The sequence below is a fragment of the Crinia signifera genome, chromosome 7 (genome assembly GCF_055691185.1).
Source record: "Crinia signifera chromosome 7, ASM5569118v1, whole genome shotgun sequence".
Classification (NCBI taxonomy): Eukaryota; Metazoa; Chordata; class Amphibia; order Anura; family Myobatrachidae; genus Crinia; species Crinia signifera.
In genome coordinates, this window is record NC_139223.1 from 163,422,239 (window position 1) to 163,436,080 (window position 13,842).

Here is a 13,842-nt window from a genome sequence, read left to right on the forward strand (position 1 = left end):
GCTGTGGAGTGTCCCTGCGATATCGCACCAGGGACCTGGGACTCTAAAGGAGCCCTATCATCATGGACTGTGATTGTGGCAGATGGATATCGGGAAGAGGATATTTATTCCCCCTGCATTGTGCCAAGTAGTGTGGCAGAGCTGGGCACTGTGGCCCCACATGGTGATGATGGACTGGTGCACACGGAGCCCGTGATAGATGGAGCAGTGCCAGTATACAGTGCAGGGGCTGCCCCAGAGAATAGCCCCAGAGCAGAGCAGACCTCGGAGGCTGGGACTGTGATTGCTGAGTCCTCGCCACAGGAGGTACAAAGCAGTGGTCAGCCACTGCTCCAAGCAGCTAGCCAAAGGATGGGGGTGCACCCAAAAATGGCACCCCAGGAAGAATGGCAGTACATCTTCCCTTTTGCAGATGTGGGAGATGGAGACTTTGAAACTAGCGGCCAGGGGGTCTGCAATGATTGTGCCCCAGCCGAGGGGGCAGTAATTCTCCCTTACAGGACCACCAGCGGCCCAGCGAATGAGGGCATCTTGCCACAGGATCCCCAGCATATTCAGCAGGGGGAGATGGAAGAAAATGTGTCTGGTGTGTGCTCCGCCGCTCCACCCCCCCAGGAGGATTATCCAGGACTGTTCCCACTTAGCCATCAGAGCCAGGAGGATCTGAAGTTAAAAGGCAGGTACGTGACCGGGGTGCCAGAGCAGGGAGTAGAGGCTGGGGTGCAGCGCTACTGTGAGTCCCCTGCAAGAGTGACTAACTGTAATTATGTGCCCGGGGAGCCACTGCAGCAAACAGGCAGCCAAGCAAGCAAACATGGAGGGGATGGTCAGAGGCATAGCTCATCACCCCCCTGCGCCTCAGAGGAAGACCCCTCACCACCCAGCATGGCACGAGCAAGAGAATGTGAGTTTGCACCTGGGGCTGTAAGGGAGATGCCAGCAGTGCTGCTGTACAATGCCACCCCACCAGTCCCTCTCATAGCCAGGCTGGGGAAGCAGTGCACCCTGGGGAAGATGGAAGTTTGCCCAGGGGAGGCCCAGCAGTTGTTGTTCCAAGGGCTGGGGGAGGTGTTCGACCCAAAGGGGGGAGCTTTTGAGGGAAGAGCAAGGGAAGGATTGCGGATACCCCCTGCTCTTCTGCAGCCATGGGGTGGAGGAGAATTCCCTGGGCCACTGCCTATTGCTAGGGGCAGGTGGGGGCAGAGTGTGCGGAAGCCCTGCGAGGTGGATGAACAGACAGGGATGGAAGGTTGCCCAGTGGAGGCCCAGCAGTTTCCGGGGCTGGGGGAGGTTTCCGACCCAAGTGGGGTGGATGTGAAGGCATGGGAGGGAGGAACATTGTCGGTACCCACCACTCCTCTACAGCCAACATCAGCACTGTTGTTGAGAGCGGCCAGGTTCCATGATGCTGGTCTGAGTGTGCAGATCAAGCCCCTCCCAGTTGCGCCAGAGGCGGAGGGAGGAGGAACAACCAAAAGGGAAGGCGAGGAGGAAAGCTTTCCACATGACAGGGGAAAACCCGGTCACGGGGATGCGGGAAGGTGTGTTACAAATGGTAAACTGCTGACCTCAGACCCCACTCACCCGGACCAGGAGCCGGTCCTCCCCAAGGGTAACATATGCACACCTGGGGGTGACCCAGGCGGGAAAGGGGTGATGTCGGCCCAGGCCACAGAAGTAGTGGTTATACCTGACCCGCAGCACCTGGGACGATTCGCCAAACCCAAGAGGAAGAAGGAACACCCAAAGGGTTGTGGGTTGTCCCGACAGGATGAGCGGGATCATGCCCGCATGCGATCTCTGGGCCCGGTCATCCTGACTGGCTCCGATCGCGGAGCTAGCCCCTCTGACCGGATTTAGGAAGGGGGAGGTGTGTCATGAACCATCATTGGGGCACCCCCGCACCTGGATCATGAGGGGGTAGACACCCCAAAATTCCTAAATACAGCCCAGAGACACAGACACCCTCTTAGCTGAATTCATAGACTGCAACCTCCTGGGAGCTGTGCCTCTCACACTAATGGAGCCATCCACAGGACTGTGTGTTCTATAGTAATAGAATGTGACTTTATTAGATACCAGATGTTTCGGGAAGTAGTCCCTTGTTCTTATAAGTGTTGTGCCTATCAGGGCATATACCCCTGAGCCTGATAGATGTCTGTCTCCGTAATGTACTGTTTATTGCATGTGTGCAATTTCCTGCCATCCAGTGTGTGAGTGATACATGGGACAGCCAGGACTGACCCCCCCTCTCCCCCTGTGCTCACAACCCCCCTGCACAGGAAGCAGCAATCAGCTGAGGGGGCTGTGACATCACAAATGACTACAAGGGGTTAACATGGCTCATTATACAATCCCAAAGTGGACATTTTCCTTATCAGCATAATTACCTGGCCTTTGTTCTAAGGGGAATCATTGCAGACTACATGTCTCCAAAACCACAGGGGGTCTCCACATAGCTCTGAGACACCTTCTAAAGAGCAGGATTGAAATCCCTCCAATCAGGACACTCCGTGAGGTCACCAGGGGAGCGGAGCATTCTGGGAGGATGGAAGTTTTGAAGAGGGCACGCACCAGGGGTGGGGGTTGTTGTTGAGTTTGAGAGACTGCAGAGAGAGGCGGCTGCCAGGAACCAAGCCTGTCCGCCTGGTGCTGGTAGATGGGGACACAGCCAAGCGTACTGCCCCCACCAGAGCATCACAGGTGCCGGGCTTAAGTGTGCCAGCAGGAGCTGGGTGACTTTTCCAGGGTGCCCTACTCCCAGGAGTAGTGATTGGCGCAGGCCAAGATCAGCAGGACACCATCATCGCCCTCCCAGCAACCAACATCCAGCAGACGCAAGTATTCCCTGAGGTGGATATTCCCGGTATTGGGGGAGGGGTTCTTGCTTTGTGTGGTTCTAGTCATATTGGTCTATTCATAACTGTGTTTAATGTTAATGCTACCTGTATATATATGTACATAGTGTGGTTACGGTTTACATGTTTATTTAGTCTCTATGTAATAAAGGTTCCGTTGGACCTTGCTATTGCGTGCTTTCTGTGTGATCGCAGAATCGTGTGTGGCCCCAGGACCCGTGCAAAGCTCTAAACGCTGCCTTTCTCAAGGCGGAAATTACATGAGGCAAAAGTAATGCACATTATGAGCCTGGGGTCGTCACACATACCCATCTCACATAAACACAGTGGATGAAAATCCATAAAGGTATCTTTAAAACCAATTAGCAATATGGGTACCAGATATTGGAGTCAGCATACCCATCTCACATAAACAAAGTGGATGAAAATCCATAAAGGTATCTTTAAAACCAATAAGCAATATGTGTACCAGATATTCAAGTCTGCGTACTCATCTCACATAAACACAGTGGATAAAAATCACTGAAGAGATTTGTGTACCCCACGCTCACAAAACCTGAGTAGTTTGTAATCACATCAAGGTATCTTTATAGGTCAAGAACCTTGGGCATACCAATAGCACTTCTTCTATAGGGCTGGTATACACAAAAAGGTATCTTTGGTTGGTGTTTCCTTTTGTTATATACTTCTTTTGTTATATTCTTTATTTTGTTTCTTTAGGAGTCTCTACCTCAGATCCACCCTCTCCTCTGCTCCCACTACTCTAGCTGCTGGGGTCCCACAAGGCTCTGCTCTCCCAGTGGCGTCACTAGAAATTTTGCACCCCTTGACAAAAAAGGCTGGCACCCCCCCCCCATATATTTATATACTTTTTTTTTTAACCTAAATGCTCATTGCCAGGGGTTTCATACTCATTGAAAGGAGTTACAATGCTTAATGCCAGGGGTTTCATGCTGGTCACCAGGGGTTACATGCTAATTGCTAGGGGTTTCATGCTTGTTGCTAGGGGTTCCCTACTCATTGTCAAGGGTTACATGCTCATAGCTAGGGGTTTCATGTTCATTTACATGGGTTTCTTATTCCTTGAAAGTGTTTTTTTTGCTTATAATCAGTGGATTATATGCTCATTGCCAGGGAGTTACATGCTTACTGCCAAGGGTGTACAAGCTCATTGCCAGGGGCAATATATATATATTTATTCCAGAGACAGAATCTCTCCACATGAGAGTAATGTGGAGGATCCAGACGAGGTTTTGGAGCAGTAGCAGTAACAATAAGGCTGTGTAATCAGCAGCACCTGTGATCTCTTGATATAAGTGTTTCCAGGGCAGAAGGAAAATGCTCTTGATGGTGAATTAGATGCCCAAGTGATAGGCTGTGGTGTGGGCTAAGGTTGGGACCACTGGAGCTTCCTAAAGTGCTTGTACTATGCTGTGACCTGTCCAGGGCTGCCACTGGGAATTTTGGGTCCGGGACTGATTTCCAGTCTGGGCCCCTCCGCCCCCCCCCCATCTCCCCCCACTCTCTTCCCTTACCGCCCGACTCAGAAGCATAAGCTTCTTCAATGCAGTATGCCCGCTGGCCAATTACAATGCAGCACCGGCTGATGAGTCAATCAGTGCTCTGGTACCTGCAGCCGCTCTGATTGGCTAATAGTACACTAGCTCTGATTGGCTCAAAAGCCGGTGCAGCATTTTAATTGGCCGCCGGCATCCTGCATTGAAGAAGCCTGTGCTTCGTTCAGTGCACTGAACGCAGCAGTGCAGCGGAGGGTTGCGATGGGCAAAATGAGCTGCCCGGGCCCCACCAGAGGCCGAGGCCTGGGACAGCTGTACCCACAGCACCCCCCTGTTGGCGGCCCTGGACCTGTCTGGTGCAAATGCAGCATACATCACCGACTTCCTCAAACCACCTCATTATGCCACTGTTCTCTCCCTATGCTTTTCTCATTATACACCTATTCTCTTGGGCAACAACAGTACCACCTCTATACTGTTGACTATTTCATGTGATCAACTGTTTATTGGATTTAAGAAACAAACGGTACTTGTGTATTTTGGTGGCGCCCATCGCATTGCATACCATAAGGCATACGATGGTATGCGATGCGACGCGATATTGCGCGATATTGTACAATGCCATACAATTTTAAAATTGTATGACATTGTATATGGCATACAATGCCATACAATGCGATGCGATTAAACATTGTATAAGCACCCTAATAGGTGCTTACAATGTTAAATGCACCCCCCCGCCACCCCCCCACTATAAACGTGAACCCGAAGCGTGGCGAGCGCAGCTAGCCCGCGCGGGGCGGCGGTACGCGTCCTCCGACCTTTTCATACCCCCACTATCCACGTCGGCGTGGAGTTGAGAATAGAAAGTGTGGCGATCGCAGGGAGCCACCGAGCCCGAAGCGTGGCGAGCGCAGCGAGCCCCGCGAGTGGACGCGGATACCTGTGAAGGCCGCGAGGGGACTCCGATACCTGTGAAGATATCCGCGTCCCCTCGCGGGGCTTGCCACGCTTCGGGCTCGCTGCGCTCGCCACACTTTCTATTCTCAACTGCACGCCGACGTGGATAGTGGGGGTATGAAAAGGTCGGAGGACGCGTACTGCCGCCCCTCGCGGGCTCGCTGCGCTCGCCATGCTTCGGGTTCACGTTTATAGTGGGGGGGTGGCGTGGGGGTGCATTTAACATTTTAAGCACCCATTACGGTGCTTAAAAGCACCCTTTAGGGTGCTTATACAATCTTTCATCGTATAGGGGGCAAAAATCGCGTCACAACGCATGCCATCGGGTGCATGGCATGCGATGCGATTAAAACATTGCACGATGAAAACCGGGGGCGCCGCTATAATACACAAGTACCAAACAAACATATTACACTAGAAGTAGGCGGCCCAAGGGTTTGCGCAAATCTGCGGGGGTGGGAGGACTGCACATGTGCATTGGGGGATTCTTGGCCAGCGCTTATAGAAATGGAAGCATGTCGTCCCCTTTTTCTGGGAGGGGAGAACAGGCTCTGCATATTTCCTGGACGTGCAACTGCCAGGACCTGCCAGGCGGCAACCACCGCAACTGGTGATCCGCGGCAGGGTCTGCTGTTCATGGCTTCTCATCCGGATGGGATTGCGTTTTTTTTAATAACATTTAATTTTCACGTTTTCTCTTGTTGCTAATTTTCCATTTGCAATTTGGTTTTATTTTATTTTAGGACTTTAAAACAGAGGGAGGACTTGTACACATGTGTATCCTGTGGATCTTGTATAGAAAGTGTCTCCCCAAACCAGGCCTGGCATAAAAAGCTTGGGGCTGCTTATGTTCAGGTGGGGACCCAGCACCGTTTTTTTTTTACTTTTACGAAAAAATTGCACATTCCTGTTACGAAAAATGACCAGAAATCGTCAGTGATCCTGGCATTTGGCCCATGATATAAAAATATGTATGAGCGCTTCTAAAACAGGGTCTGTACATACTCGGGGGGGAGAGGGGGGGGATGTATCAAGCAAGTAAAATAAGAATGGACCAGTGGAGACATTGCCCATAGAAACCAATAAGCTTTGAGGAAGCATGTATCAAATGCTGAACGGTTGCCATGGGAAACATCTCTGTTGGTCAACTTATTCACACTGTTTACGGCTTGATACATCTTCCCCCAGTTCTTATTTACATTACTAAAACTGTCACACCCACACATCACTGGTCACACCCACATAACACTGGTCACACCCACACATCAGTGGTCACACCCACACATCAGTGGCCGCACCCACACATCACTGGTCACACCCACACATCACTGGCCGCACCCACACAACACTGGCCGCACCCACACAACACTGGTCACACCCACACATCACTGGCCGCACCCACACAACACTGGCCGCACCCACACAACACTGGTCACACCCACACATCACTGGTCACACCCACATAACTGGTCACACCAACACATCAGTGGTCACACCCACACATCAGTGGTCACACCCACATAACACTGGTCACACCCACACATCAGTGGCCGCACCCACACATCCCTGGTCACACCCACATAACACTGGTCACACCCACACATCAGTGGTCACACCCACATAACACTGGTCACACCCACACATCACTGGTCGCACCCACACAACACTGGCCACACCCGCACATCACTGGTCACACCCGCACATGACAGGTCACAGCGACATAACACTGGTCACACCACATAACACTGGTCACACCCACACATCACTGGTCACACCCACATAACACTGGTCACACCCACACATCAGTGGTCACACCCACACATCAGTGGTCACACCCACATAACACTGGTCACACCCACACATCACTGGTCGCACCCACACAACACTGGCCACACCCGCACATCACTGGTCACACCCGCACATGACAGGTCACAGCGACATAACACTGGTCACACCCACATAACACTGGTCACACCCACACATCACTGGTCACACCCACACATCACTGGTCACACACACACATCACGGGCCACACCCACACATCACGGGCCACACCCACACATCACTGGTCACACCTCCTGGGCTTTTCAGCCCCCTTTGGTCCAGTTCTGTATATTAGATATGGGAAATTAGCACCTAGCACACAATGATGTGACCAGTTTCATTCTGATATATTTTATACTATTATATCTTCCTATATACAACAGTATTGACCAGCAGAGAATAAATCACCCACAGATACAGCAACTTCGCCACCCTTTATTAATGTAATAGCTGGAACTTTCTAGTAAGGCCCCGTGACGCGGCGGAAGGAGCCAACCTTTGCACTCAGGGAGCCCCAGTCAGTGAACCTCTTGTATTCGCCGGGTCTCAGGAGGTACTGCTTGCCCCTGTAGTTGGGGAGCTCATAGAAGATCCAGTGACCATCAAGCACATTACAGGAATGGATTTCATGGGAGCAGAAGCGATCGTACACATTTGGGCAATCTTCCGAAAACTCCATCATCTCCCCTTTGCAGTCGTCCCTCTCGAAGACCCGGATTTTATGGACTCCGGATCCCAGGTGCTGGGAAGACAAACAAATAGATTTTTATTTATTTAATATACCATATGGGGGAAATGTGTCAAATCATTAAAGCGGGTGATCAAAGCTTGGATAGAGATAAAGGAGAGAGATAAAGAGGAGAGAGATAAAGGGGCAGATTTATTAAACTCTATGAAGTGATGAAGGGGCTGGTACTTTATCACCGGCCGACTGCAAAATGACAATTGAGGGATGATTGACCAGTGATAAAGTTAAAAATCTGCCCCATAGTTTCAATAAAGAAGCCCCTAACTGGGATGGTGCAGGCTCTTAAGAGTTAGAAGATGATTGGATGCAGGGGGCTTTAAGAGAGGGGGAGTCCCATGTTCATTTGGGCCCCCTCCTCTCTCCCGGTGCAGGGCCCGCAGCCCAATAGAGTCTCAGCAAGAGTCTCCCGATGCAGCACCGCATCCATTTGTTCATCGATTCCGGCAGCGCTACTGCCTTCATCGCGGGACCCCGGAGGGGTGCAATGTGCCCCACACACATTGCACCCATGCAGACACACTTGTTCCCACAGTCATCTCATGGCTGGCACGCCCTGAACCGAACCACACCACCTTTCCATCCACTGGCGCCAGTGGGCACATGGGCATGGGTTTACAGGACAGGTAAGTGTTTATATATTGTATCATTACTATATATTGGATAAATGTATATGAATAGACTTTATCTCTCTCACAGCTTTAATACATCTACCTCTGAGAAATTTAGGAGTCCTAGGAGTCTATTGACTACACCTTGAAGAGAGATAAAGTAAAAGCCAATCAGCTCCTAACTGTCATGTTACAGGCTGTGTAAGCATTTGTAAACTCATAATTACTTTGCTACGATCATCATTTTAGCTGTATCTCCGGACACCGCGGCACAGCAGCAGGATGAGCCCCAGATCCATCATTCATTGGACTTTTCAAATACTTTTCTAGAATAGCAAAATGTACCGAGCTCTGCCCAGGATCACCCAATACTTCTGAAATCAGGAGGGATATCAGTGCTGATTGCCCTTTCCACAGCATATAAGTGGCCATCTTGCACCCTTCTCCCAGCCGCCAACTGCCCGACTTGCACGAAAGTGCTCACTACCCTAATGGGAGATGGCGCTCCTACAGCCCCAACTTGGATGGGCGAATGGTTTCGTGTTGAATCCCCCCTAAAGTTGAAAAAAAAAAATAACTCCACAACCTCCTGTATTATAGCTCAGTATTGTGTGTCGCGGATGGCCGGACAATGGTGTCAGAGATCCGAAAGCACCGGGAGTACAACTCACTTCTGAGATTAAGCGGCAGGACCGGATGGAGTCGTTGAGCCCCTGCCACTGCTGGTAATCAGGGTACTCTCCCCTCTTTAAGAAGTACTGGTGTCCCATGTAGTTGGGGCGCTCGTACAGCATCCAGCAGCCATTCTCCACCCGGACAGAGTTGCAGGCGTTGAAGTGAGGCTGCAGGTCGGGATTGTCGGAGCTGCACTCGTAGGAGCGGCCCTGGAAGTTCCGGTCCTCATAGAAAACGATCTAAAATTGAATAAAAAAATAATAAAGAGATTATCACATAATATTATTCTCCCCTATGTAGCGTAACATCATTATTCTCCCCTATTCTCCCCATCATTATTCTCCCCTATTCTCCCCATCATTATTCTCCCCTATTCTCCCCATCATTATTCTCCCCTATTCTCCCCATTATTATTCTCCCCATCATTATTCTCCCCTATTCTCCCCATCATTATTCTCCCCTATTCTCTCCATCATTATTCTCCCCTATTCTCCCCATCATTATTCTCCCCTATTCTCCCCATTATTATTCTCCCCATCATTATTCTCCCCTATTCTCCCCATCATTATTCTCCCCATCATTATTCTCCCCTATTCTCCCCTATGTAGCGTAACATCATTTGGGATTCGTTTTCTAATGTGTTACATGGTATTACGTCTCATTGTCATGCAGTGTGTAATGTGAGCGGAGGGTCTGACTACTGCGGTTACCTTCCCCATTCTTGCAGCTGCCGCTTCCGCAGATGTGTGGCCTTATATGGGCCAGCTTCTATGCTGCATCTGCAGAAAATGTGAACAAAAGGCCGCCGCTCCTATGTAGAGAGATGATTTGCCCTCCTGTCTCTCCTGTAATGCGTCTCTCGCTGGACTGTCACTTTCACTAAACGTTCAGTCACTTTGACGTTACATTTGGCTCTGAGTTACCAGAAATTCTGGCAGTGGATGAGGCTGGGGCGATCTCTCCTGTGCTGGGAGTGTGACAGTGATTCTGCCCCGGGTATAATACACGTACAGCTGGGACTGAGTAACCCATGTCATACTGGTAACTAAATGCATGCAATCGTAGTTCCTATATACTTACTATGTAGTTCCTATATACAGTACTTACTATGATGGTACAAAACATCTCCACAAGGTAACGAGATGTAATAGACCAGTGGTCAGGGAACAGGGGAAAATTACCCAAATAGGTTAAAAATGAAATTCCTGGGGGTAATGGATGGTCGCGCTGCCGAGACACAGCTAGACATGCATATGAATCTACATGCATCTATATATACATTCTACTGTATATGTATGCCGGGCTGTGTCGCGGCAGCGTGATACATTACCACCTGGAATTTCATTTAATTGCATATATAATCTATATATACATTCTATATGCATGCCCGGCTGTGTGTGTTACAGTATTGTAGTGTACAAAGACCTGATGCAGTGCAGAGCGGGCTGTGTGTGTTACAGTACTGTAGTGTACAAGGACCTGAAGCAGTGCAGTATGGCCTGTGTGTGTTACAGTACTGTAGTGTACAAGGACCTGACACAGTGCAGGCTGTGTGTGTTACAGTACTGTAGTGTACAAGGACCTTAAGCAGTGCAGTACGGCCTGGGTGTGTGTTACAGTACTGTGGTGTACAAGGACCTGATGCAGTACAGTGCAGGCTGTGTGTGTTACAGTACTGTAGTGTACAAGGACCTAATGCAGTGCAGTACGGCCTGTGTGTTACAGTACTGTAGTGTACAAGGACATGACACAGTGCAGTGCAGGCTGTGTGTGTTACAGAACTGTAGTGTACAAGGTCCTGACACAGTGCAGTGTGGACTGTGTGTGTTACAGTACTGTAGTGTACAAGGACCTGATACAGTGCAGTGCGGGCTGTGTGTGTTACAGTACTGTAGTGTACAAGGACATGACGCAGTGCAGTGCGGGCTGTGTGTTACAGTACTGTAGTGTACAAGGTCCTGACACAGTGCAGTGCGGGCTGTGTGTGTTACAGTATTATAGTGTACAAGGACCTGACACAGTGCAGTGCGGGCTGTGTGTTACAGTACTGTAGTGTACAAGGACATGATGCAGTGCAGTGCGGGCTGTGTGTGTTACAGTACGGTAGTGTACAAGGACCTACACAGTGCAGTGCGGGCTGTGTGTGTTACAGTACTGTAGTGTACAAGGACCTGACGCAGTGCAGTGCAGGCTTTATGTGTTACAATACTGTGGTGTACAAGGACCTGATGCAGTGCAGGCTGTGTGTGTTACAGTACTGTAGTGTTCAAGGACCTGATGCAGTGCGGGCTATGTGTGTTACAGTACTGTAGTGTACAAGGACCTGACGCAGTGCAGTGCAGGCTGCGTGTGTTACAGTACTGTAGTGTACAAGGACCTGATGCAGTGCAATGCAGGCTTTGTGTGTTACAGTACTGTGGTGTACAAGGACCTGATGCAGTGCAGTGCGGGATGTTTGTGTTACAGTACTGTAGTGTACAAGGACCCGACGCAGTGCAGTGCAGGCTGTGTGTGTTACAGTACTATAGTGTACAAGGACCTGACACAGTGCAGTGCGGGCTGTGTGTGTTACAGTACTGTAGTGTACAAGGACATGACGCAGTGCAGTGTGGGCTGTGTGTTACAGTACTGTAGTGTACAAGGTCCTGACACAGTGCAGTGCGGGCTGTGTGTGTTACAGTATTGTAGTGTACAAGGACCTGACACAGTGCAGTGCGGGTTGTGTGTGTTACAGTACTGTAGTGTACAAGGACATGATGCAGTGCAGTGCGGGCTGTGTGTGTTACAGTATTGTAGTGTACAAGGACCTACACAGTGCAGTGCGGGTTGTGTGTGTTACAGTACTGTAGTGTACAAGGACCTGACGCAGTGCAGTGCAGGCTTTGTGTGTTACAATACTGTGGTGTACAAGGACCTGATGCAGTGCAGGCTGTGTGTGTTACAGTACTGTAGTGTACAAGGACCTGATGCAGTGCAGTGCGGGCTGTGTGTGTTACAGTACTGTAGTGTACAAGGACCTGATGCAGTGCAGTGCGGGCTGTGTGTGTTACAGTACTGTAGTGTACAAGGACCTGACGCAGTGCAGTGCAGGCTGCGTGTGTTACAGTACTGTAGTGTACAAGGACCTGATGCAGTGCAATGCAGGCTTTGTGTGTTACAGTACTGTGGTGTACAAGGACCTGATGCAGTGCAGTGCGGGCTGTGTGTGTTACAGTACTGTAGTGTACAAGGACCCGATGCAGTGCAGGCTGTGTGTGTTACAGTACTATAGTGTACAAGGACCTGATGCAGTGCAGGCTTTGTGTGTTACAGTACTGTGGTGTACAAGGACCTGATGCAGTGCAGTGCAGGTTGTGTGTGTTACAGTACTGTAGTATACAAGGACCTGACGCATTGCAGTGTGGGCTGTGTGTGTTACAGTACTGTAGTGTACAAGGACCTGATGCAGTGCAGTGCGGGCTGTGTGTGTTACAGTACTGTAGTGTACAAGGTCCTGACACAGTGCTGTGTGGCCTGTGTGTGTTACAGTACTGTAATGCACAAGGACCTGACAGTGCAGTACGGTCTGTGTGTGTTACAGTACTGTAGTGTACAAGGACATGACGCAGTGCAGTGCGGACTGTGTGTGTTACAGTACTGTAGTGTACAAGGACCTGATGCAGTGCAGTGTGGGCTGTGTGTTAAAGTACTGTAGTGTACAAGGACCTGACGCAATGTGTCAGGCCCTTGTGTATAACACACTTCCCTGTGTGATGCCCCGGGCCCCGCCTCCAAGTCCGCCCACTTTTTCAGTAGAGTCGACTAGTTGCTGCGCCATCTCGGCAGTGCACAGACTGGTTGCCTGGTTATAGGCTCCTGTCAGGGTATACCCATCTCTAGTCTAGTGGAAACATTGCACAGACTGTCACGATATCATATTGTAATACTGACACATACCACACACAGCCTGGCAGCCATTGATGATGATGATGACTACCATGTACCACACACAGCCTGGCAGCCATTGATGATGATGATGATGATGACCACTACCATGTATGGCTGGTTGGGTACATGGTAATCATCATCATCATCATCATCCTCATTGGCTGCCAGGCTGTGTACCGTACTAGCGGGATATATCATCAGTTTCTGGGGGTACAGTGTGTATTACAATTATATGTTTTTCCTCTTTTCAAACCAAGGGGGTAATGTCGGCGTATATATATATATATATATATATATATATATATATATATATATATATATATATATATATATATATATATATATATATATATAGAAGACGGTAGCTAGCAAGCAGCGGCACTCAGCAGGGTTTACAAACGTGTCAAAAGTTGTTTTATTGCTCCAACGTTTCGGGGCTCCAAACTGCCCCTTTGTCAAGGTGTACAAACAAAATTTTTTACCCAGGTGGCTGATTATTGAGAGGTCAAGTGCCGGACTGATCTGGACTGTGTATATATGTATATACTAGGTGATTCATCGCGCCCTCTTCACACCGTCGTAAGGGGCTGCGCCCCCTTAATTTGTGAACATTTGTATATGAGAAAGATGGTTAGAATTGTATGAAAGATGCCTGTATTGCAACTTGAGTTATAGGTGAAATTTGTTAAATAGAGAGCATATGATGTGGAAGGGGGTGTGTATTG

General features: G+C 49.6%; 2 protein-coding genes across 2 annotated transcripts in view; one reads left to right on the forward strand and one right to left on the reverse strand.

Annotated features, from left to right (window-relative positions):
* Window positions 1-13,842, forward strand: part of LOC146019583 (gamma-crystallin 1-like) — a 43,937-nt gene that overhangs the window by 14,435 nt on the left and 15,660 nt on the right. The window lies entirely within an intron of this gene.
* LOC146020439 (gamma-crystallin M1-1) lies at window positions 7,620-9,909 on the reverse strand. Its single transcript, XM_083153570.1, has 3 exons — window positions 9,901-9,909; window positions 9,187-9,429; window positions 7,620-7,901 (listed from the first exon to the last, which is right to left on the reverse strand). Exons 1-3 carry the CDS (start codon window positions 9,907-9,909, stop codon window positions 7,620-7,622), a joined length of 534 nt encoding a protein of 177 aa, XP_083009696.1.